Source organism: Marmota flaviventris, chromosome 1 (assembly GCF_047511675.1).
Source record: "Marmota flaviventris isolate mMarFla1 chromosome 1, mMarFla1.hap1, whole genome shotgun sequence".
NCBI lineage: Eukaryota > Metazoa > Chordata > Mammalia > Rodentia > Sciuridae > Marmota > Marmota flaviventris.
Window position 1 is genome coordinate 65,755,854 of NC_092498.1, and position 26,990 is coordinate 65,782,843.

At 34.1% G+C, this 26,990-nt stretch overlaps 1 protein-coding gene across 1 annotated transcript in view; it reads right to left on the reverse strand.

Annotated features, from left to right (window-relative positions):
* Window positions 1-15,684, reverse strand: part of Sema3e (semaphorin 3E) — a 256,296-nt gene extending 240,612 nt beyond the window's left edge. Inside the window, exon 1 of the mRNA XM_071607884.1 lies at window positions 15,567-15,684. Within this exon, the coding sequence (XP_071463985.1) occupies window positions 15,567-15,684 (118 nt within the window). The remainder of the gene's footprint in view (window positions 1-15,566) is intronic.
* Between the last annotated feature and the right edge of the window lie 11,306 nt (window positions 15,685-26,990).

The window sequence follows — 26,990 nt, forward strand, 5'->3', positions numbered from 1 at the left end:
TGATGGTATTTTAATTCTGTCATTCTGTTGTGGTGACCATTCCAGATTCTTTTTAAATAAAAAATTGTTAAGACATTTTAAAAATTCTCCTGTTTATTTTAGCTATGAAGAAATATTGTTTTGTTTCCTCATATTAAAAAATTTCAAATTAATCCTTCATTAATCATAATTATATAATTTTACAATTTTTTTAAAGAAAACCAGCAAATGAAATTCAGTTTTCTACATTTTCTATAAAAGCCAAAACATACATTTTATATATTCTAATAAAAAATGTGTCTTAAGTTTCTTCCAAATACTGACATTTTAGACTCCATAATTTGTATTTTAAATTTTAAGAATACTTTAAAAGCATTTAAAATTTTATCATTTCTGACTACATTTCCAAAAAACAATAAATGTGGAAATGGATCTGAAGCAAATTAAACAAGGACACACAACAGCATAACTAGTCCTTGAAACCAGGAGTGTCTCTCTCCAAAACTCGTGCCTTTTCCAGGGCACCATGTGCTGTTACTATGCTTAGGGTCCACATTGTGAACTGGAAAGAGTAGAAGAGGGATTCCTTAAGTTCAACAAATAAACCACACACATGAAATAAAGGAAAGAGCTGGCTTAACAAAGTCTACGTGAAAGCCCTTAGAGGAACTGACAGCAATCTCAATGTAAATGAATGGAACGGCATATTTGCCAAATAAGCTGCTGTCAACTCAGGTGGCTTTAATAAATAAAAGTCGCCAGTTAACAGCACCACTGTTCTATGACAAGGCAACCTCTCTGGAGTATGAAATGTGGTGCTCCATTTTAAGAGAGAAACCAACAAACAGAACATGAACAGGACACAGACAGGAGAGTCAAGATAACCATAGAATGAGAAATATTTCACCTGTTAAAAAAGGGCATATAGCCACCTTGAAATATTTGGAGACCACTCATGACTCGTGTCTTGATGATATTCAGGGAAAGAATTAAGATTAAATGGTGGAAGACGCAGCAAGTCAGATTTGAAATTATACAGGTAAATACTTGACCTTCATGAGAATATTAAAAAATAGGATGGACTTCCCTCTCAGCAATTTACCTTTCTGTGAAAATTCACAGCTTCAAAATGTATATGACCTTCTGTTTGGATACTATGGACATGATTACTCCAGAATGGACAGGAATCACTAAAATTCCTATATTCAAAGAAACTCTCCAGCTTGGGCAAAATTATATACATTTTCCTAACCCGGGGTCTTTTTCTAATTAAGGATTTTGATTTTTGTTTGAAGCACATCAATAAAATGCTAAATGCATAACACTGGACATAATGGCCTAAGTGCAATTATTAGCTTTTCTGTTCAGCAATTATTCCTCTCTCTTTTCCTCTTCCCATCAAATATCTACTTAGCAATTACTACATACAAGGTACTATTCTAAATACATTAAAAAGTTTTTCATTTAATCCTATCACAACCAATAAGCCAGGTACTATTTATCATCCATACCTATTTGTCAGAGAAAGGTTAAGTAACATGTCCAATATCACCTAATAGATGTAGTTCCACCGCATTTTCCCAAAACAATGCTTAAAATTGAGGGGGAAAATAACCATCAGCAAAATGAACCAAATTCCCTGTCCTAAGCAACCAGGTTTGAGTCATAGCCCGATGAGGAAAACATTCTAGAAAACATCATATATCTGTTTTTTAAAAGTTCAGTAAAAGAAAAGATCATAAAATTAAATGAAATAATAAAGTTAGGAATGGACCCACCCCCAAATTATTTAGATGCCAAAGTAAGCCAATCCCAGCTGTTATTCTTTACTCTGGCTGCCATCCTCAGCAAGAGCAGCATGGGGGAGCGTGGGCAACCGGCTGCAGTAGCAGCTGGGCCTATTTGTTAAGGGGAAAAAAATAGTGAAGACAAAGGGAAATTTCAGTGGTTAGCAGTATGAATGGTACACTGGAGCCTGGATAGGAGAGCCTCAAACGCGAAGTATAGCAGTACTGTTAGCAACAAATTGAGGTATTACACAAACCATTCGCAAGGAGGGTGCTACTCAGAAGTGCCTTTGCCAACCAGTTTTTCCCACCCATAGCAAAACTTAACTAACAGCAATTTTGTGTTCATTTTTTTTCATATTAACACTATTCCAGACATTCAAAAATGAAGCAATTCCAAGGTCTGTCTAAGCTATTCATTGGATATAAATTAGGCACTAAAAGGATAAATGACATTTTTAACCTAGATAAATGTAATGCAGTTATTATAGAAATGCAAATGTCTAATAAACAATCATGTACTATAAAACATAACTGCATATAAAAAAATCCTAGCATTGTATTTACTTTACATCCTCTGAGACAAAAACTATAACATGTTTATAGCATCTAACATGTATCTTAGTGTTTACTGTTTTATCAGTGTGTAGACCTTCTTACCGATACCCCAATTTTGCATTTCATCTTTATTTTTTTTCCATTCCTATTGATTTTTAAGGCTTAGAGAACTCTCTCTTTTTTCTCCAGATATGAGAATTCTTCTATAATCCTAAAATATATCAGACTTCAGTTTGGGCATACACATTTTGGATCAAGTAAAAAACATTTGGCAAAAAAATCTGTCAAAAGCAGTGCCCAGTACATAACTTTTGTCTTACTTTTGAGAAATAGAATGATGAATATACAATTTCATTCTTTTAATTGGAAGCATAATTGACTTAACTATACAATTTTTCTTCTTATTTTGGTTATTTAAATATTATTTAGAGTGAATTTTGCTCTGAAAAATTATAAGGAGACCAAAGAATATTAATGTGTTTTAAAAGTTTAAACACTGAGTTCTCATGACTAACAATTTTAATAAAACTGATAATTTGGATGGCTTGTGGAGTTTGTTCTGCTGATCCATATCCTAAATTCTTCCTCTTTCTTCCTTTTAGACAAAATAAAAAATAACTGTTTTGCTTTCCCATATTAGTGAAAATGTGCCATGTTATGGGTAACCCAGTAACCTCACAGATAAAAGTTAAGATTTGCATTTTTAAAAGATTTTTTGTTTTAATTTATATTTTAAAAATGAGTGATAATGGCTATTCTAAGACTATATCATATGATTCTATTGGGAAAGTTAGTCAAGACCATAAACAGTTAACTCAAGTTAGTTCAGTCCCTAAACTGATGACAAGCCCAATATTCTTGCACTCGTTCTAAGCAATTACAAAGTATTTGCCAGTTAACAGTATCCAAACTGAAATATGTATGGCACATGTATTGTTTATAAAGCTTGAAACTACTTTTTCCTTTCTTTGTTTTTTTGCTGTTGCTTGTTTTTTTAATTTTGCTTGAGATAAGGAAAAGTAGTTAATGTCACTTTCATCAGTAAAAAAGCTATTTTCAATAGGAATCCTTTTTACTTTCCATTATTTTTTCCAATATTTTCTTTAAAAAATAGATTATTTTGCTTTGTTCAAAATGATAGTTACCTTTCTATATACATAATTTATTTTGATAGTTTCATTTTAATTTCTAAAAATAATCAATTCTTTCCCATTTCCATTTTTATTTACTCCTTATAAGTACTAAGGGATAGTGTTTCTTTTTCTAAATTGACATTGCTTTTATCATTTCTGTTTATATACATTGGTTTACATTTTTATGCAAGTGTATTGTATTTAACTAGTTTGGTGCCAACAAGAAAAAAAATAAGGTATCAAAATACATTGGAAATTAATTCTGATAAATTAAGTACCAGTATGACAAACAATTTTCATTTCCTACAAATATAATAAAATTTTAGTAAGATAGAATTTTTAATTTAAGATTTTAATTAGTTTAAAATATCTCATATAAACTAAGTTTTCTTATAAAACTTATAGCTATTCTTTTTTTCTTCAAAACAAAATCCTCTTGCTTTTGGTCATTTAGGCACTCTTCAAAAATGAAGACGTTGGGTGAGTTATTACTCTTACAATTCTTTCTTTGCTTCTTGCTTATTACAGTATTCATGGTTTAATTCTTTGTTTCTTTATTTTTTCAGTAGGGGAAGAATGTGAGGTTACATCAGACATTGGTAGATCATGACTAGAGCAAATGAGAGAAAAGTTGAGTGACATGTGACACAATCATGTGAATGGCCCAAATGAATTCAAACCATCCTCTGCCAAAACCTCAAAATGTGTCTTTCAGTAATATGCAAATATTTTCTAAATCATTTTAAAGCAGTTCTGGATTTCTCTTCAGAACTTTTCCAATAGAAGACTTGAAGTCAAACTGGAGCCTCCTATTTTGGAGAAGGAGCAGAAGTATTCTGTTTTACCCACCCACCTTCTGAATGTTCCCTAAACCCATTCTTTCTTTCTTTTCTTTTCTTTTTTTTTTTTTTTTTGCCATCTCTGTTAGGAACATATATGGTATTCAGGGAAAAAAAATAAAATGGCTAAACTGATATTATTATACACAACAATTAAATTCTAGACACTAAATACACTATATAAAGTATATTTATTGAGTATCTAAAGTTTAGTAGATTCTAAGAATCCAAACAAAGTTATGGTTTGGATATAAGGTGCCCCTGGAAAGCTCATAAGTCAGACAATATAGGACTGTTCAGATGCAAAATGATTAGATTATGAGAGTGGTAACCTAATCAGTGATGGATTAATAATTTGCAAAAACTATTTGGGTGGTAACTATAGGCTGGAGGAAGTAGGTCACCGGGGGTAGCACTGGTCCTAGCAGCTTGCTTTCCACCATGATGTTCTGCTCACTTGGATCCAGACCTATGGAATCAACTGACATGAACTGAACCTCTGAAACTGTGAATCAAAATTAACTTTTTGTTCTCTACATTGTTCTTATTCAGTCTTTTGGTCAGTGATGAAAAGCAAACACTATAATAAACAATATGATACTGTTTTCAAAACAAACAATATAACTAAAACAAACAATAACTAAAATATAACTAAAACAATATAATACTGTCTTCAAAAATTTTAAAAACTCAAAATCTACTTGTGAATTTGCAGTAATCACATTACTCATACAAAGAAAATGGGAATCTCAAGACCCATTCAATTTAGCATGAGCAAAGAACATGTACCATACTAGTGTGTATAGTGAAACTATGAACCAAATGGAACTGAGTTCCTTAGTTGCCTAGGGGGAATGTGTTTCTGGCGGACACAGGACTCCATCCAGTAGATGACTATGGGAGCATGGCAGGGATGGTGGAAAGTGGTGCAAAACACAAATCATTGGCTTGTGGCTTCTTGCCCAGCATCCCACTACTCAATACTGAGCTCAGGTTCTCCTTTTAGTCTCAACTCCATGCTTCCATAGACCCTGTCTTAACATGCAGTATATTTTTTTAAAAGAAAAATCTTGCTTTATCATGACTTGTCTCCTTTTAAAACTAGATCTTAAGCTTCTAGGGAAAAGGGTTGGGGCAAGGCTGTGTGTGTGTGTGTGTGTGTGTGTGTGTGTGTGTGTGGTCTGTAACTCCTTATTTTAGAACTGTTTTAGATTCAATGAATAATTATAAAGTTAATCCAGAGAGTTCTTCTATTCAGTTTCCACTATTTCCAACAGCTTATGTGGTAACTTTATCACAGTTAATACACCAATATTAACACATTATTATTAACTAAAATCCATACTTTACTAAGATTTCCTTAGTTTTTACTTAATAACCCTTTATTATCCCAGGGTCCCATTAAGGATGTCATATTACATTTACAAAACTGTGTTTTTATTCTTAAAATCCGACTCAATGAAAGCATTGAAAAAGCTCACCAAATATTCCTGGGACTAGAGAATGACTGAATGAACACATCTTTTCTAAAAAGACATAGAGGCTCCTAAATCCCTGATGGGGGAGGTCAGGATGTACAGTAAAGGCATGGAGCAGCAAGTGGCATCCTAATGTCATTAGTCCAGGAAAATTTACCACTGAGAGATAAGTTTTTGAATCTTACAAAACACTTGTCCACAATTGACCACTATTAGATGTTTTCTTATCTGAATTCAATATAGCATGACGGCACCACAGTTTACATCATCATAATCATTAAAAACATGCAGAACTTAAATGCTAAGTTTTAATCTATAATGACATACACATCATGTTTAATTTTTAAAAATAAGCATAGACTGGTATTACAGTTAGACATGTATAAATGTAAGTGTATTTATCAAGACCAAAGCTATCATTTGGACATGTAAACAGATGACACCCTTACCTAGGTGATGGACCTCAGGGGGAAAAAAAGGAAAAGGAAACATGCATGAGAGGTTCCTTTGTAGCATCTTCTTGCCCACTTGGCCCTGCTTCTCATACTTGAGTGTTCACTAATAATCCCTTAGAGGCTTTGTAAAATGGAGATTCCTGAAGTCCAGTATTATTGATCTCACAGAGCTTCCAGAGTATACAGATGTTGCCAGTCCATGGGTCATACTCTGTGTAGCACTGGTTTAACACCAGTTTCTATCGGCTATCTGCCATAGCTTGAGAGAGGAGCAGAAGAAAATCACAGCAACATTATCTCCTCTGCAAGGACATTCAACAAAGCCTTACTTCAAATCAAGTATTTAGCAGTAGGTCTACCTCTTCAAGTCAAGCATTTAGCATTAGGTCTACCACTAATAAAAATAAAGTTAGCCTTTATAATTTCATTCTTCTAACCATAATGTGGAAACAAACTAAAAGCAATTATTTTTGTATTTAAAATTCAGTAAATAACAAACACTCATCCAGTATCTACTGGTTTTAGAATTGAGTTGAATAAGAATTTTATTCTGCCCATGAAGTTCTTATAAAAAACTACTCCTTGACCATAAGGAGCCTAAAAAGTACTGAAAGACAATTACATTCAAGAATGAATATTATAAAATATAATAAAACAACATCATATATTTGTGTTGTGATGCATTTAAACTTTTTCTGCAATAATCATATGGAATAGTTTTCTTTGGTCTCTCTGTAGTTGCGAAGAAGTAAGTCTCAGATATGATTTAGCAAGATATACAGCATCAAATAAGATACACTGTAGATCCAAACCCAGGACTTTAAGATTATGAGTCTTATTTCCACTACAACATGCTGTTTCCTAATAAAATTTTGAAAGTACTTTGGAAAAAACAGACATACAGGGAGGTCTGTAAGGAGAAGAAAGGAGTCTTACATTTCCAGAATTGGAAAGAACCTGAGACGTCACATGGTCCATAATAAACTTTTCGACTCAGGAAAAGAGCAATCAGGAGCAGTAAATAGCTCTATGTAATGCCATGAACACACTTCTATTTGGCCTTCCACCCACAGTGTATCTTGAACTCAGAATTTAAAGCTTTCCTCCATTCCCATCACTTCCTAGGAGGAAACTGTCAAGAGTAAAAAAGTCAGTGTCCCCAGCTGACCTCTATTTCTTATCTCTCTTATTCCTATTTCTTTGCTGCTGTTCTCTTCTGGTCCTGGAGTTTGTCTGCTATGTGGAATTACCACTGAGACTTAGGGACGCTGTTCTCCCTCTTATATCTTGTAAATAAAAGCCCATTTTTCATTCTGGTTTTCCTAAGTCAAAACTCAAAATAGAAAACAAACTACAATTGCATAAAAATAGACAAGTTTACATCAATATTCCAACTGACAAGTAACTAATGTTTAGCTACAGAGTACTTTGGCTGGTAGGTTTGGCTTTCTCCTTTTTCAGCACCCTAACCCTTCTTCTCCCCATTACCACACTCCCATTGTGTCTGTGAGCATTGGCTTCCCGCCAGAAAAATTGGGCTAGAGAGAAACGACATAATGTCCAGGTAGCTATTAAGCTCTCCATTTGATATTTCATTACCTCCTAAGTCACAGATTTCAACAAATTTTGAATACCTAATGAGTGTAACCTTTTTTTTTTTTCAATTTAAAAATGTCTTCTAGTCATCAAATTAGACAACAAAAATGTAACAAATATTGAAGGCAAACTGAGGCCCAATGAAAATACATATATATAATTTACTGCAAATGTCTACTTTCCACTTTGGGCTTAAAGTGGGGAAAAAATAAAAAGCATCTCTCTATAAAAGAAGTAGGGGAGGAGGAACACATCACATAGCAGTCAAAGAATGAAGAGAGAAGAGAAAGCAAGAAGGAGAGGTGGTGATAACCCAAAAATGACAAGTGCATGGACAGTAGACTTCAAAGAGGAAGAAGACTGGGTACAGATGAGAGAAACGATATGACCAGAGGACTTCTGAGGGCCCTGCTATTTCACTAACTGTAGCACTGAGGGGAAAGAAGGTGAACAGCCAGGGAAAGACCCAGCCCTTCTCCTAATGCATATTTGGCTAAAGGAGTCATAAATAGTTGCTCAGGGTTCTTCATTTCCCTTGGTACTCTTCTTACCCCAGCCCCCATCAGACTGGCCTTTGAAAAGCACAGCTCTAAATCACTCTGCTTTATTCATGCACCCACCCAATGGGCATTTAGTGAATACCTACTAAGTGTCAGGAACCAGGCCCTGCCCTAGATATTTTTTTGTCCTGGGGAAGGCAGAAGAGAAGACTCTCTTTCACTTTCAAAGCAAACAACACATGCTGAGCTGATAGCTCTGGTCAGTGTGGTCTGGTCTTTGTAGTGCTATTGTCCTTTACAATGCTGGGTCCACAATTACCTTTGTTAGTAATGGTTTATTTTGCAGATTTGGTCTGTTGTCTCCAAGGAGCCAGCAGATAAAGTTCCAACTTTCCTTAAATTATTAACAAAACAATTATACAGTAAGTAACAAATGTGAGAGATCCCAATGTCTCTATTTCTCCTAGTTATATACTCCAATCAGAGCTGGCTCTCCTGAGAGAAAATCTTTCAAGTAAAAATCTATGAAAATTAAGATCACCCCTCTTTTTAAATCATAAGTTAATAACTAGTTCATGACTATTACTTTTAGAATAAAAAAGAAAACCAGCATAGACTAATTATTTCTCTGAATCTCCTCTGACTCATTGAGTAATTTATGAAAAGCTTCCTAAGGGTTAAGTATTCTGACACAATAATTCCCACTATCTTTTATAATGTTTTCAAAGTTCTGCAAATTATATGTTACATACACTGTTTTAGAGATGAGAAAAATTCATGCTTAAAAAAAAACTAAGTAACTTACTCAAGCCATATAGCCAGAATCCAGATTCAAAGTGTATATGCCTCTTCAAAGTCCAGGGTTTTCAGGTCAACCAAATGAGGATGTGAGAGTGTCTGGTAATAACTGAGTTAAACTACTTTCTTGTTTACTGTTCTAAGTCCATGAGCCAAGTCCTTCAGCAGAAAGCAGTGATGGCTGAGAATTTAGTTATAAGGCAGAGAAGTAGAAATAATTTCTAAGTATCTGAAATTAGGCAAGTCAATAGATTTTTCTTTCCTTTCCCCCCCATCTCTCTATGGAGGTAAGATTACCATGAGAAGGGGGTTCTGGTAATAGGTGGAATTATGAACCAAGCATTCGAACTCAGGCTGAAAAGTTCTTGAGTAATACCCTGCTTTGGCCACAACGGGGCCTTGTGAAGGCAAGTTATCAATTCCAGAGATATCTATTCTTAAAATGATCACATTCTTAGACAGAAAATGTTCTTACAATATCAGAGATTTTCTCTAACACTTGGTTTAAATGTGGTATTGACAGATCTTTTCCACTACAAGTCAAGAATATCCTGGCTATAAAATATCCAGTCTTGTCACTGTCAGCCTTACAATGAGTATAGAGAATAATGCTTGCTTTAGTCCAAGGAAAAACTCATGATATCAATAGTTCCTCTTATGCTTCAAATGTTATTTAAAACTATACTGTGAAAAATTATTATAAAAATAACCAACCATCATCCTTTGTATAATTTAGAGTATTGCATAGTGTCAGATGTCATGCTAAAAACTACTAACAACATTGTGGCCCTGTCTATTAAAACTAAGAAAATAACCTAAATATTCAGCATGCACACTTTAGAAAATAAGTATAATTTCAGTTTTGTTCCATTTTCAACTCTGAGACTGAACTTACAAGATCACTTTAACACTGCCGTTGCCATGTATTAAGGGGCATGCATGCATGCAAAGTGCCCTTTCTAGATTCCTGTGGACTAAATTCCTCTGCTAAACCACAGAAGAGCTAAAGATAAAGGAGTAAATCTTTGCCTACTCTCCTACCAAGAAATCCCAGTGTTGACTCCTGTAGATACAGTTGATGAAACAAAACTGACTCAATAGATCGTTAACAATTTCTATCCATAACAACCAATTTGATGGTTTGGTGTTTCAGGATGTGATGACAGAACTGAGGTCATAGAGCTTTGATGTGATCTCCCCCAAGAAGGGAAAAAAAAAAAAAAAAAAAGCCCTCTTCTACTCTCAGGCAGAATGACAAATCTGACATGGAAAGCAAAAAAACATATTTTTGAAACTATGTTTCATTATGAAAGTATAACTAGTACATATATTTATTAATCATATTAAGAGCAGGTAATGGTTACATTTAATATATAGAACACTACCCTCAAAAAATTTTTAAAAATAGTTGTGCACATATAAATTATGCTTCAATCTAAATCTGGTACAGTTCATTTATAAATTCAATTTACTGTTTTTCCTAAACTTCATCTCCCTTCATCCTATTTTTGTACTGAAGGATAACTGTTTTCCTTCTGTAATATGACACATACAGATAAGAAATGAAAATTCATAGAACCATTCAGAGACTTTCGTATCTTTAGATGCACTGATGTGATGCATGGGCAATATTTGTAGCAAATAAAAAAATATTAAGAATAACACTAACATTCTTGCATAGACCTCCTCTACAGAAAGCATCTTTTGTTTATGCCAAACTCAACAAAATATGTTGCAATTATTTGCATCTTATCTATTATTTTTCTTTAATATAAACTGTTTCTTAATACATCTACCACTTAATTCTCAACTGATACTCCCTGATGGAGTTTTGATTATGTAGGTTAATGTTTACTCCTGGGTCCTGTTTAATGCTTATATTTATGAATCATACCTTATGACCAGTTTTTATTTATCAACACCCAGGAATGTGTGACTAATATCACTATTGATAACACCTAGTTATTGGTTGAGGAACCAAAACTATGAGCTAGTTCAAGTAAAACTGGCTCGGTCACTGAATCATTTTTTATTTGCTCTGGATAGAAAGTAAATACCACAGCCTCCAGGATGGTCATTCAAAACTTTTATTTATCATTGTTCTCTTTTAGGATCCTGTGTCAATTATACAATTATATTCTTATAAATGAGAGAATTCTATTATACAATTATATTCTTATAAATGAGAAAATTCTAAAAAATGTGTGATATAGAGTGGCTTTGTGTAGTAAAAGAATATATATATATATATATATATATATATATATATAAACAATTTTAGAGCATTATAGTTACATATAATTCTGACATATTCAAAAAGGCATATAACATAGTTTTCTCTATTCCAATCTACTATGCCCTTCTCTCCTTTCACCGACTCTCTTCCTCTACTCTAGGGACATATCTATACTTTAATAGCAAAACTTATGGCCTGTGATTATTGTAAAGTGCAGAGATTATGTAATGATCTTCTAAGGTGTTATAACTAGAGGCTGAGGGTATGAAAGACAGAATTCAGAATGACTATAATCAGGAAAAAACATACATTCTTAGGCTATTTAAGATCAACTTCTTTCTCCTCTATTAGCATCAGTCTATCATTTAATGAAATCTGAACTCAAAAGTGATTTCCAAGGGCAACTCTCCTTAGGATATGTTTCCTTCCAATATTCTCAATTTATATTTGTCTTCAGGAAATATTAATAATGTAAGTATATATTTAGGTTTTAAAATACATTTATAAACATTCTTTCATTTGATCCTCTCAAAGCTCAGTGAAATATATTGGGAAAACATCATTCTACCTCTGTTTTTCAATTGAGGAAATTGAGGCACAAGCACTTATAGTAATTATTATTACTATAAGTGGGAGAGCTAAAGCTAGAGTAGAGAACTCTGACTTCAAATCCTGAGTTCTCTGAACTACTACAAGTCTGTACTTAAATAGTTATAGAACCCAGATACAAATACACTAATTAACATTCTATTGACCATTTTATGTATATGGATTCAATACTTATATTTTCATTTATAATGTAATCATATTTAAGGAATGATCTTCTGTCACAACGATGCTTTTATTTAACTGTCTCTTGACCAAACAGTCCAGAACATTCTCTGTTTAAGCAGTCCTTTTTTTGGTGCCTAATTGCATCCTTCCTTATGGAAACTGAACACCTACCCCATCTGCCACACCCCCATTATTGAATTTCCTTGATTGAATCCTCCCTTGATTAGTGCTTTCCACATACACTGGGATTTCTTCTTTGACATAAGTCTTTGCTCATTTATTTTTTTCTTCTTTGAACTCCTTTATCAAGAAGGTTATTTTTGTCTTCCCTGTAACTTCATTAATACAGGACAGTGAAAGATAAGAAGAGAACAGATATCAATGGAGGGAAGTGTCTGAATCCAACCAGGACTTTTCTTTCAATCACTTTCCTTGATCTAGCATGAGGATCACAGATATTTTTCAGGAAAACTTTTGGAGTAGAATATTATAACTTAGCTTAAAGTTACCTATAATGCATAACTATTCATGAACTTTTAAAAATTTCCCTGATATAGTCAGTCTCAAATCAAAGCTTGAATACAATTCATTTCAGAGCAGGACAGCATCTTGCCATTTTAATCATAGCTATATTTTATTGGTTAACTCAATTTATTGTGTTCTTATACATTAAGAGATATATGTATTACCTGAACAAGAGTAATTATCTTGCCTTTCACCCCTAAGTTAGCATATTTTCTTAAAACCAAGGAGAGTTGGGATATCCAGCAAAAAGAGAGAAGAATTTAATATAATCCCATTGCAGGAGGAAGGCAGTGGGAAATAGGATAAAAGATGCTGGATATCTCATACTATCTTTCGACTTTATCTTCTTCCATTTCTGCCTTTTCACTTCTATACTCTTACTGACCGTTCTCTCAAGCTCTATTTAAGAACATGTCATTTATAGAAGCAGAGGAGAAGGGAGGAGAAAGGAAAAGGGAAATTCTCTGGACATATTTTTGAACACCTTTTATATAAATTAGCTCAAGTTTTTTATATGACACTTAAACTTTCTCCTCCTGAGAAGAGACATTTTTGTTCTCAAATGCCATCTTGAAAGTGGAAGATAGAAGAAAAAGTGGTTGCTTTTCTCCTATATGGCCAAATCATGGTTATGAAAAGAACTACTGGGTTAGTCCAATAGATCACCTCTAGGGAGCTTCTGGATTACCCTGCTGAGGTCAGAGAACATGGCAGAGGTGCTATGTCACATATACTCTGTGCATTTTAAGTTGAAAGACTATGCACTCGTTTATAATTCCAATCATCTAAATTCACTCACTACTAGAAATTCACCATTACTGACATCATTCAAGATAGCATAAGATTAATCTGAAATTGACTATTCCTAGTTTTTTTAATACCTCTGAAATGTCTACTAAATCCAGAATGCAGAGAGGTAAATGATGCTCTGATACTCTGCATGTGTTTTTCTTTTCTCTGAGGCACCTGTGGTTCTGCATGCATTTGCTGCTTCAGGTTGCATCTCCAGTGTGATATCGTACCTGAGGGTGCTAACTAAATGGCACCAGTAAGAACATTCTATTTGTAGGTAATTCTATACAGTCTTTTATAAAAGTATAATATTGTGCATTTTCAGTGAGTTCTATTAAAGCTTAAGGTTAAGAAAAGCCAAAGGGAAATCTTTTGGGAGTTTTCAGTCTACTACACACATAGATAGCAGCAGTCCTACTCCCACACTATATGATATAACTCATAAAATCAATTACATGTATTTATTTAAGAGAGACATCATAAAAAATAGCTTGGTAACAATATAATGCATTATTTTTGTCAGAGTTTTGATATGGTATGGTCAAATTACAAGCTCTCCTATGAAATATCAAATGAGGTACCTTGGAAAATATATTGATATTTAGGTCCCCCAACCCAAGTACCTTTGCAATGAGGTATAAAAGGTTAATAGTAGGCATAACAGAATGGTTGCTGGACAAAACTGGCAGCTTATCCACTTGTTTACATAAGAAAAGCAATCAATCTTTTACCCTTATTTTTTGTCATCTTCATTTGTCCATATCCCATCACATCAAATTTTCAGGTCTTGATATATTTGATCATACTTCTTGGAAATAAATATCATGATACATCTTTCCAAATCAAAAGATTTTTTTAATGCTGGATATTACATTTTAAATACTTTTTAGTGTCATTGTTTCTTAAATTTACATTATTTATAGGTTATAGGAAATTTATTTAAAATAAGAAAATATCCATAGTTTTAACCATTATAATAATGAGAAAATTCTAGTCACCATCACCCTAACCATTGCCCAATAAAAAAGACAAAAAGACCATTCATGTTACATAAATTTGAGGTCTTTCTTTTTGTTCCACCTTCTGGTAAATATTTTACCTTTATTTGGAAAATACAGGGCTTCTATTCTTTCCATTGTTGGGGATAATTTAAAAGCTTACACAAGTGATAAATGGTTTTTATGCAATCCTCATTATTGTATCTGTTATCTCCTTCAATGGTTCATAATAATACATAGGTCTTTCCTGGTAATTGATCCCAAATTTCTTTTAAGTCAGCAAAAGTCACTCTCTCAGAGCCTGGGTTTCATTTGTTGTTTGTTTGTTTACAGGAGGAATCACCAAACCTATTCGTGACTGGCTTTTACTGAGCCCCAGGCAAATCCTATCTTTTGATCATTTATTTATGAGTATGATGTTGCTTTACAAGACGTAATTGCAGGATGAAATATTTAAACACTCTGATAGAGCTTCAGTAAAGCAAGGTGAATTTGCATTAAGAAAGAATGGATGCTAGTGAATTCTAATACTTTAATTGATGTGTCAGTTTACAATGATTGCAGGTAAACTCCATTTTTTTGTTTTGCACACATACACATATTTTAGTAACCAAGTCAACCAGAAAGGTAATTTATATCAGTTGTTAGTCATTTAAAATATATGGTGAGGATTCTGTTATCATGGGCAGGGCGTCATTTTTCTTCTGAGGACTTCTGTCATCCTCAATAAAAAACAAATTGTACCTCTATTTCTAAAGCCTTTTCCCAGTAGTCCATTATGCATGCATTGGTATTTCAATACCTGATGCTAACTTGATGGACTCAGCCTCTTGAGGCTTTTGCAACCTGTTTTCTAGCTTCTTCTGTTCTTCCCACTAGTAAGTGAACTTAATATTTACAAGACAGAAATAACATCTGTAAGTTGACCTGTGATTTTGCACTATTTTCAGATGAGGTAAGTATACCCTGTTGATTACAGGTACTTAGACTTTTAGGTGAGTTTTGCAATAAAATGTTTCAGGTGCACTTTAAAGGTCTTGGCAGACCATGAACCTGAGTTAAATGTCTACATACTTTTACATTTTTTTTAAACAAAAGGATCTGAAAAGGTAACCTACCTTTATGTGATAGACGTAACCGGGGGTAGGGGGTATCCGCTGCGCGACCTCCTGGCCAAAGCTCCAGTAGTAGGTGAGCCCACAGGAGCAAGGTGATAGCGCGTCCGGCGGATGCCATGCTGCGGTCTCAGGGTGCAAGTCCTCTAGAGCCTCACTTTAAGGCGGGTTTGAGTTTTACTTAGGACTTCCCTCCAGGGGCAGCGTGCGAGAGGCTTTGTCAGAAATCGAACGTGTTGTCATCAGAAAGCACAGTTCCAAAGTGCCATTTGTCAAGCTGTATTTGGACACGTAAAACCTTCCTCTCCCCAGGACAGTTGTTTAAAAGCCTGGAGCAGGAGAGCATTCCGCGGAGGGCGTCTTCAGAGCCATGTCCTGTCTGGAGCTGTCTGCAGTAACTACGCCGCGGACAGAGGAAGAAGCTGTGTTCTTTTCAGTCACCGGCCAGCGTTTCATTCAGAAAACAAACCCAGCACACGCGCTACCTGCCCCCGCGGAGCTCTTCCCTCCGTCTCCCTGAAGCCTCTCAGAAGTCAGTCTCTTGCACCGACTTGCCAAACAGATAGTTTTAATTCACGTTTCCCCTGGCTAATTAAAAACAAGAAGTGCCATTCCCTCTAGGAGGTGCGGGATCCACCCAGCAGGGATGCCGTCTGTCAGTGCACTGTGTTTACAGGAAAGTTCAGGCAGGGTTGAGCAGCTACTTGCTGTTTCTAGGAAGTATTTCTGGTCCACGTGCCCTGCTCCCATCTCCCTCCCATGTATATCTGGCCCACGTTACTCAGCGTCTGCGGACAAGTCCGCGTTTAGCGGAGCGGGGCGGGGGCGGGGCGGAGCGGGGAGGGGGGGGGGAGTGAACGTGGAGTGGGGGTGGGGTGGAGGGAACCATATATAATAGTCTGATTATTTAGGAATATCTGAGGCAAGCATATGGCCTCAGGAAGGGTCCTAAGTGTTCAGTCGCAAAGATTAATCCTTGAATAAATACAACTTCATTCTAAAGGGAATCTATTTGTAACCATCCAGTACCCAAATCAATTTATTCACTGTTTCCACAGTCTTTTTTCACTATTTTTTTTAATTGCTTTCATCTTAGAAATGTTATCTTTTAACTCTTTTGAGGAAAGTGTTTCAAGAGCCTGGGGAAGGAAAATCATCTGTAATTGTTTCATAGATAGATCAGAATGAAATTATTTGCTCAGGGAAATTCTTCAAATCAAAAGCTCATTGTTTTCTCTAAAGCAAAACATAAATATTACTTAAATTTAAGAAAAAAAAAATTCGAAGTAATGATCTCCTCAGTAAAGTACCGGGTAAAGTTGAGATTGTCTACCCAATGGTTCCCTTGGAAAGCAGTTATTAGAAAATTCAGGATGGGAACTACCTTAGGATTCAACTGCTGTGCACTTTCACAGTTTATTTTCAAGATACTGTGTTTGTGTAAATAAGCTTAACACAATGGGTCAACTTTACAATCTACTTTCAATCAATCTGAAAAACTAAACCAAACACTCTGGAGTGGTTGGCATGGAAATGAATGGCATTATTTCAAGATACCAATGAACTGGAATAGATATTTGATTTGATAGTTGAGAGTTAAATGGTAAACAAATGGAATCAACAATGATAACTTTTCCTTTTTCTGTATTTTAAATGGTAATGAGTAAGGACACATAATTTGAGAATTATGTGCTTAAAATCATGTGATTATAGTAAAAATATAACTCAGGTAAGCTCAATATTTTACATTGTATGTAAGCAAAAAGTACAAGCACTTATTCTGTACCATTTTTCTAAGCATGATGTGTTCTTATACAAGCAGAACATATTTAGCAAAATGTAAATGTCACTGGATATTATAAATAATTAGATTTCCAAGGTCTACAAAAGATAACAAACTCTAAACATCATCTAACCCTAAAGCAAATGAAGTATTTAGAGACTTTTAACCTGGGGTGGTCTCTGAAGGCGCTTGCTGTTTTAAAAGCCAGGCTGATGAGCCACAGACCTAATTGTGATATACTGTATCTTACAAATCCTCCTTTACTTTCTTCCAGAATTGAAGAGTAAATAGCAATTTTTATATGCATTACCTAATGGTAGGATTCTGGGGAAATAAATATGGTACCTATAAGTTTTATTATAAATAATATCCCTATACAACTGAAATTCTAAGATTGCACAATGCCTGTCCTACTCTATTTATGAAATTGAGGCAATATAAGACATTATAACCATTTCATTAAGACACAAAGTCACATCTTTAAATGCCAATGGGGAAATATATGCTATGAATGTCAGGTTTGTCTTCAGTTTCCTATATCATCCTTCAGTTTAGGTTAGGGCAATTCTGAAATACATGCCAGAACATTGGATTTCTTTGGGTTCCTCAAAATGTGCTTTTGTTTATTCATCAGTCATCACCATCATTGCATATTCCCTTTAATCTTATCTATGACCTTCTACCTTTCTCTCTATCTCACACAAAACATACAAAAAAAAAAAAGCCTATTTAAAAACAAAACAAACAAACAAACAAAAAACCCCTGAACATTCAGAACTATCCATAGCCTCGGGTTTCCCCATGTGACTTTAGGACCATCTATTTATAATTACATATAAACCTAGAATATTATAGCAAATCAGGATATCAAAATCATACTACTTGGGAGAGATTTCTAGACACTTTTGGAAAATCGAAAATTTTACACCTTTGAAGATGGAAATTTTTAAGATGACATACTGAGCCAGGAGTATAGTTCAATGATAGAGCTCTTACCTAAGATACAGGAGGCCTTGAGTTCAATCCTCATCACCCCCTACCCCACCCAAATAAACACCTGATTTATTCCAGCAGTGGGTGAAGAGTTTCAGTGGACTGAAGATCTCTGTGATTAGCAACAATATCTAGTGATACTGTATTGGAATTGAGAAGAGCCAGGCTACCAGCTTGAACAATACCCAGTGACATGGAAAACTGGTAAGAAAATGTCAATAATGAAGATATTGCCTGTCAGGTGGGATGCCTCATTCCAAAATATTCCATTGTTGCTTGCCTTACACCATTCTACAAAGAGAAACCTCAATCTAATAGTGAGAAAAAAAAAGGGAGAAAACTGAATACTTACCACGAGTCCCAGTGTCCCCCATAAGGGGTTCTGTCACTGATTACACAATTTTAATAGAAGAAGGGCAATTGCTCCCTAGAACAATTCTTCCGTGTAGGTGGTCCCAGACTATCTGTTGTTGAATCATGCTGAATATTTAAAAGAGCTGATTACTATCCCCTACCCCATATTCCTATTTTGCCTAAACTTTTACACATGGAAATATTTTACAGAGGTTCTTTAGGCCAGTGTTACCCAAATATTAGATATTCATTTGTTACACTTGCCATTGCTATTATAATAACATAAGTTCAATTTAAATTTGTATAAAATAAAACCCTTATCTCATAGGCTTGATGTGCTGTAATGTTTTCCAAATACATGCAAAAGCAAACAAAATTGTGAACAATTTTCTCTACACCACTTAAAATTTCCTTGCATACCTTGACTATATTCACCAAGACACTCAAGAAATTATATCCCTTCTTTTCTTCCTTCCTGGACATATGGAACACTGTACTTCCCATTCCCGTAGCAGTACTTGAAGCCATTTAGCTAATTCTACTCTAAGATGAGCAGTGGAAATGTGTATGATAGCTGAACTGAGAGAATGAGATAGGTACTCCTAAGAAACCCTCTATTTCTCAAATTCTTTCTGTAGCAAAGGAGGGAAACTTAACATTGTAATGGTGAAGCCAAGAGACTGAAGCATCTTACATTTTGAAATCACTACACTGAGGGCAGTTGCCCAGTAAAATTACCCAGACCACCAGTAGATTTCATATGAGCAGGAAATAAACATGTTATATTAAGTTACCTGATTTATTAGTTGCCACAGCATTTCAAATCCTCCCTGGCTAAATGTACACACTTTGCCTACTTTTGAAATCATGCTCTTGGAAAAACACATAGTATCAACAAGTCATAGATACTGTATACCTTTACCTGTCTCTATAGCTGACTTCAGCAGAGGTTACAATATGGTCATGTAAAAATGTGTGTACTTGGTGTTTAAATAAGAGGTTTTTAAGTGATTTCCAGTGTCACTTTTTCAATGAAATAGGATTATACCCTTAGCTTTTCCAATTGGGCATTATACACAAAAATAATGTTATAAACATCATTTATAAGTGAACAGCATGGGACTATATTTCAAGAGCATTATGACTAAAACCATTAATAAGCCAAACCATCATAATAACAATGATAATGAATATTTTTAGAACTAAATTTTGTCTATGGTAGCCATGGAATTTCAGTTTCACTAATCCCTTTTCAACTCCTGCTATTCCAGGGATGTCCAGTCTGGAGGATCTCAAGTGTCCCATCAATATGACCTGCTGTTACAGCTGCTGCCACCATTGTTGCTGTTGAATTTTGTAGGCTAAGACTGCTGATACCTTTACTTGTCATTCATTTTGGATGCCTTGTATCACATAATTTGTGTCTATATATACCACATTTAGTGATTAAAGAAGGTGAGGACAAATTGATACCTAAATTACCCTTGATTTGTATGCTACTACAAGTCATCCTGGAGAATGGCATCCCACCGACTAGTACCATCCAGGATCCAATTCTGTCACCTGCATGAAAGAGGTTTGGATCATCCAGATGATTGATTATTTTCCCATTTAGACCAGCTATTCTGAGAAGAAAAGAAAAAGAAGGAGAAGGAGGAAGAAGAGGAGGAGGAGACTGAGGAAGAAGGAAGAAGAGGGGGAGGAGAAAGGAAGGGGGGGAAGACTCAAAATGTGAGCAAAAATTTCAAAATCTTTGTTTCTCACTTATACTAGGTTTCTTCTAGGTTCCTGACAACAATAAAGAAAAACAGGAGAAACTTTTGACTCAGGTATGGGATTTAATAGGCTTTAATCAAAGAGCTATGTTTCTCATGCTTTTTTTTTTGGGGGGGGGGGTAGTAAAATGAAATTATATGAATAGCATTAATTCTGAAATGTATTTAATTTTTTAGGTCTTGAGACATTTTCTTATACTCTTTTGTGGGTTATAAAGAATTCCTTAAAAAGACAGTTTTCAAATTATATATATATATATAAAATTTTATATATATATATATAAACAGGAACATTCATAAAATACTATAATTATTGCTTTCTATGAGTGTTGAAATACACACACACACACATACACAGTATATGGGGGAATATATATATTTGTGAGTTATTGGGGGGACCCATGGTGAATTGTTTGTAATACATTACTACTACTCCTAACAACTACTAGTACACTTTAAATCAATTACACTTTAACAGAATAAAGATAATGATTATTGTTAATTTGTGGTTCTCGATAACCTAGGCACCATGCAAGGCATACTCACCTATAATCCAATTAAGCTCTAAAATCAAGCATATGCACTAGTAACCATTTTTATTGCCATGCACACATAAGGACAATGTAGGACACAGATGCTCAATAACTTGCCTGAGGTAAAATACCAGCAAGGGGCACAACCTCCATTTAAACCCAGACTCCAGAGTCTGGTTCTAACCATTATATTTGTATTTTTAGAGAATATTGTTTAGAAAAAACTTCAATGGTTCTTTCAAATACTAAACTAGAAGGAACCTATCTCTAATACAAATTGATAATAAACCATATATAATTTTAAAATAAAATCCTTTCAAGGCAGTTGAGTTATCTCTGATTAAACTCGCCAGATAAGGTCTCTCTCCTATCCTAGGCTGCTACATCCTCTTGGCTGGTAATCAGGCAAAACACTGGAGCTAAGTACAGCAGACAAAATTACTGTAGAAGAAATTATTAAGAAAATAAATATTTTAAAAAGAAAAATTGTCAGGTAAAAATGGTTATTTTCATTTCTGGATATATATACACACACACACATACATATACACATGCTCACACACACACATACACATAGATACATTTTATAGTTTTAGTTAAATAAAAGAAGTTTCCAAGAAAAGATTTAAGGGTAATAAATCACTTATAAATAGTTACTGATGTTTATATTATTTTATCCAAAAGATTCCAACATGTTCAAACAATGTTATCACTAATGTACCTAAACTAAAGGCAACATTTTATACTCTGTCTACTTAAAAAATGTACTTAGTATGAAACTAATAATAAATGCTATAAATTTAGTCAAGAATTTATCCACTGTTGTCTCTAATCTTATACCTGTGTTTAAGACCACCCATATTTTTTTTCTTGGCAATAAGTGGTCTAAATTTTTCAAGGTCAGTTGCTGAATTATTTACTTTTGAACAGGAAGGGAGGGAGGAAAAGAGGGAAGGGAGGTATAAGTGATTATTCAATGTAATTATTTTTTCACTTTTCTATTTTTTATTTCCATCTTTAGACCTCTTTTGTTTTCTTCACACTTTCCCTCATGTTTTAACTACCACTTCTAATGCCAGACCCAAACCAGTTGCCGTGGAATGATTTATTTAATATTTATTGAAAATAATTGTTTGTAAGGCACCCTAGATGTGCTTAAGATATTTAGAGATCAAAAATTAGTTTCCTAATATTAATCATTTGGATCACTTCTTTAGTTGTTCACTTTGTCTTGACAGAGTATAAATGGCCAATATGTAAGTATAAAGTGGAGAAAACAATTTTGTGCCATTATAAAAGAAGAATAGGAAAGTTTAGACAAAGCCAATGCAATTATACATTAGTCACTTGGCAAGAAACTAAGCAAAAAGGCCAATATTTTATAAAGTTTTAGTATCTTCACTTGTCATACAATTGGCACATGCATAGAAAATTTCACACATCACATAAAGATGCCATTGACTCAATAAATATACCTGTTTCACATTAAAATAAATGGAAACAAGCTAACTTTAAAGTTGTAAAGAATATGATGAAAAATCGGAATATTTAAAATAAAACACATTTTGGCTTTGAAAGTAAATTTTAGAGTTCAAAGGAAACACGATGACCAAAGGAAAAAACTGGCAGAAGTCCTATGAAGCTTCTTGTTCCCTCAATGACTTTCTTCCCTAAACATCATTCCAAATAACCATCTATTAAAGAGAGAAAACAACACATTGGGAGAAAAACAAGTGACATTGGATCTATTGGTGAGATCCCAAACATGAAACAAAAAATCTAAACTTCTTATTTGCTGTCAACTTTTATTTAACTTTACCATAATTTCCACAAATGATTTGTCAAAATTTTATTGTACATAAGCCAGATTTTCCATAAGGCAGGATTTCAGGTACAGTGCCTTTTTATTTGAATCTGTTGTCTTATTATTGAAGTTATTTTTAATGGGTATTGTTGAAAGTTGTTTTGCATTGCCTGGTAGTCCTGAGCTGTTATGTCCCAGTACATAACACTAGCACCATGTGGAGGTCAAGACTGGTACTACATGTTTTCAATTGTCAAACACAATTGCAAATTTATTTGTGCTTACAATTTGTTTCCTATTACAAAATAAGGAACATGCTTTATCTTGTGAGGATGAGATAGTTTATGTTCTGAACACAGCCACTTTCCATGGTTGATAAAATAGGTCTTGCTGGTTAAAAGTGAAAAGATTTAGATGTTTTTAATAGAACATTTAAGATTTAAGGACATTAAATTTACTTTTCAGAAAAATATTTCATAACAAATGTTCTTAAATTTTGAAAAAAATAATTATAAATGTGTCAGAAAGGAATTTAGTAAGTATAAAAAATAAGTATTGTGAAAAATATGTTGATGAAAATGTGACAAACCCAGTAGAAAATTTGATAATTTTGATAAACTCTGCATTTAGCCAGGCCTGATTTATGATTACCATGTCTCATACCTAAAGCATTTCTAATGCTACTATTATTATGGTATAATTATGCCCATATGTTTTTTATATAATCATGTTTATAATAGGAAATAAATATTGCAAAAATATGAACAAAAAAATCAATGACTCTAAACCTTAAACTCATGCTACTTGCTTATCAAGTGATAAAAAATGAAACAATGTATTTCCCAGAGATCTAAACAGAAAGAACATTTTAACCTAAAGTTTCACTATTACATGGGCTAAGAAATTAGCATGTTTCCAAGGATAAATTAGTGCATGTACATACAGCTACGCCTAAAATTAATTGCAGGAGATTTCAATGCCTTGCTTAATAATCTGAAGGTGGATAACTTATCATTGTAAGAAAAGGTATGAAAGTGGAATTTCAGTAAAAAATGTACTGTGACATTTTAATAGCTTAAAAAATCCTAATTAATGCATCAACAATAATGCATTTCACAAATAAAGGTTAAAATCAAATTAAAGAATTTCCCAAGTGATGTAAGTTTTAAAACACCAGTTTCTTTATCAATTATTCTCAACAAAGTAAGCTTTACATCATAAAAATCAAGCCATATCATCTAGTTGTTTCTGGCAATCTAATAAGAATTTATGTAAATTTATTCAAATTCTCAGAATTCTCTGTCCTGTAGTTTTTTTTAAAATTATAATATTATCAATGACATGAGATGCAAGTAATTCAAATATGAATTTCCCCATTCTGAACAAGCAGTGGACTTGGTTAAATATTTCTCCGAAAAAAAATTTCACCTTTACCATTATTCAGTACCCAATTCCTTACATTAATTTATTTTCTATGGGATCAAATAATTTCTCTCTGTTGGGTATTCCCTAACCTCATAAACAAAAGCAACATTTCTCATCTTAAAAATAAATCTATGGGCTGGGGATGTGGCTCAAGCGGTAGCTTGCTCGCCTGGCATGCGTGCAGCCCAGGTTCGATCCTCAGCACCACATACAAACAAAGATGTTGTGTTCGCCGAAAACTAAAAAATAAATATTAAAATTCTCTCTCTCTCTCTCTCTCTCTCTCTCTTTAAAAAAATAAAAATAAATAAATCTTATTGCATCTCATGCACAAGGCCCTGGGTTCAATCCCCAGCACCACAATAAATAAATAAATTAATTAATTAATTAAAATAAAAAACAAAATAAATATTACAATAACTTCCCTTCTCCTACAGTTAAAGAGCCATATCTGAGCTCAAAATTTTGGTCAAATGCCTTCAAACGTTGTCTGTATTCTTTCTTCATTTGTTCACCTCTCGTTCTCTCTCAAATCCACTCTATCAGTTAGAACTTTGTTTAGATGTAGAAAACCCAGAACAACAGTGATTTCAACATGACAAATTTGGCTTCTTGCAAACACAGCCCAGGTTAAGTCCAGGGCTGGTGTGACAAAGTAATGATCTTTACTGATGTGAACACTTTCAATCTTATAGTTCATCTCTGCTCAACAAGTGGCCTCCATTTCATAGACCAAACTCCAGCCCTCACATCCTCTTTGCTGACAGTAATAATTAGGAAGTGAAGAAGAGATAAAGAAGGTATATCATTTACTTTTTTCCTTTTTCCTTTTTACAGTAGTGAAGTTGAACCCAGGGCACTCTAACACTGATCTATACCCCTATCACTTTTTAAAATTTATTTTTTATTTTGAGACAAAGTCTTTCTAAGTTGCCAAGGAGAACCTTGAACTTGCTATTCTCCTGTATCAGCTTTTTGAGTAGTTATTCCCTCTACAATTGAGGACGCTTCTCAGAAGTCCTCATGATTCTAATCTCCAAATTTTTGCATGCTACAAGATTTAAACCTAGGATCTCATCTGTTTTCCATCTATAGTCACCCCTTGTATAGATTTGCAATTTGCCAACTTGAACCAACTAGCTTTCCGAGAATTCCCTTTCTTTTTTTTTTTTTTTTTTTTTATTTTATTTTATTTAAATTTCTGTTCCTTTCTTATCTGTTTCTGGTTGTGCCTACTCCAAGAGAGATTCTTGGTTTGAGGGTAGAAGGGAAACAACAGATTTTGCAACACACACGTGGTTGTTTTTATGTTGGTTTACATAGCAGCTGTCAGGCCTGCAATTGTTCCACCTTCCCAGTAACCTTCAGGGTTTTCCATCTCCTGGGCCAGGTATTTCTGTAACTTCAATTCTAAGGGCGCCAACTTTTGCAGGACTCCTACATTACCAAAGTCTGAGACAATCAGGACTGAGGCTGGTTTCAGTTTGTTTTCATTGAGTTCTTGTTCATACTTGCGTGTCAGTGTATTCTTTCTTTCCCTTAACTTTCATCTCTTCAGACTATCTGCCCTGTGTATTTCAAATTCCAGCATCAGGCATGAAGATTCAGAGGAATTTATGAGCCAGCTTCCACAGATGCTTATGGGTAGGTCCCTGGAACAAATCCATATTTATCTCCTAGAGGTACTGCTTCTTTGAACCATGTCTGGTACACCTCTAGAAATCCTACCAAAGACCATGGCTTTTCATAACATCTAAGTGCTGAGAATCCCGCATCTACATCACTAAACTTAACCACTCAACTTGTCTCCTAAGTTCCAGATCTGTATATCCAGTTTCTTCCCAGACATCTCTATTTTACATATTTAATAAGTAACTTTACTTTAACATGTTTTAAAGCAGAACATGTAGTTTCTAACCTGCCCTTTACTGCCTCTATCTGTAATCCTACTTCCACCTTTTTAATAAATGAAATAGTTAGGTCCCTCCTATGAATGGTTTCCTACTTCATATCAGTCTGAATAAAAGTCAAATCCTTCCAGCAGCCTATGAAGTCCTTTTGGATCTAGGTTCCTATTATGTCTTCAACTTGATTCTTCTCTTTCTCACTCACCCTACTTGAGTCACCTTGATAATAATAGTTCTGCACCTGCTAAACACACTCTGCCTGGTAAGCTCTTGACTGAGAAATCCATGTTTTATATAACTCTCTTTATTAGAAATCAAAAAGATAAGAAGATATAATTACTAAGAATGTGAATACTAAATAGAATTAATTATACTTTATAATGCTTAGTATTATTTTCTTATATTTCAACTATCTACAAATATTTATAGTGATATTTTTACCTGGAACAAAATGCTTTCTATAAGTTTTATTTTTTAAAAAAACTTTTACCTTTTGAATGATAGATTAATTTTTTTTCTCTTAAAATAAAACTACCTCTTGTCAGATATTTCTGAAAATAATCCTACAAAAAAACATAATTTGGGGAGATTTAAATAGCTTAAATAGTTCTTGTGTTATTCCTAATGTTTTATATTTTCAGAGGCATTGAAGAAGCTATAGAATGTCTCCTGGGTATTGTTGAAGTGAGATGTAGGTACCAGGGAACCCAATACCTCTTCGTCTCCATTAATGGAGAGAATGACCTTTGCAGAAAGACAATATACCCTAGAATAAAAGAGAGCTGAGATCTCACAATCGATGTAAGAATAATCTTTGCTCATTGTCAACATGATCGGAGTGTAAAGGAGTAAA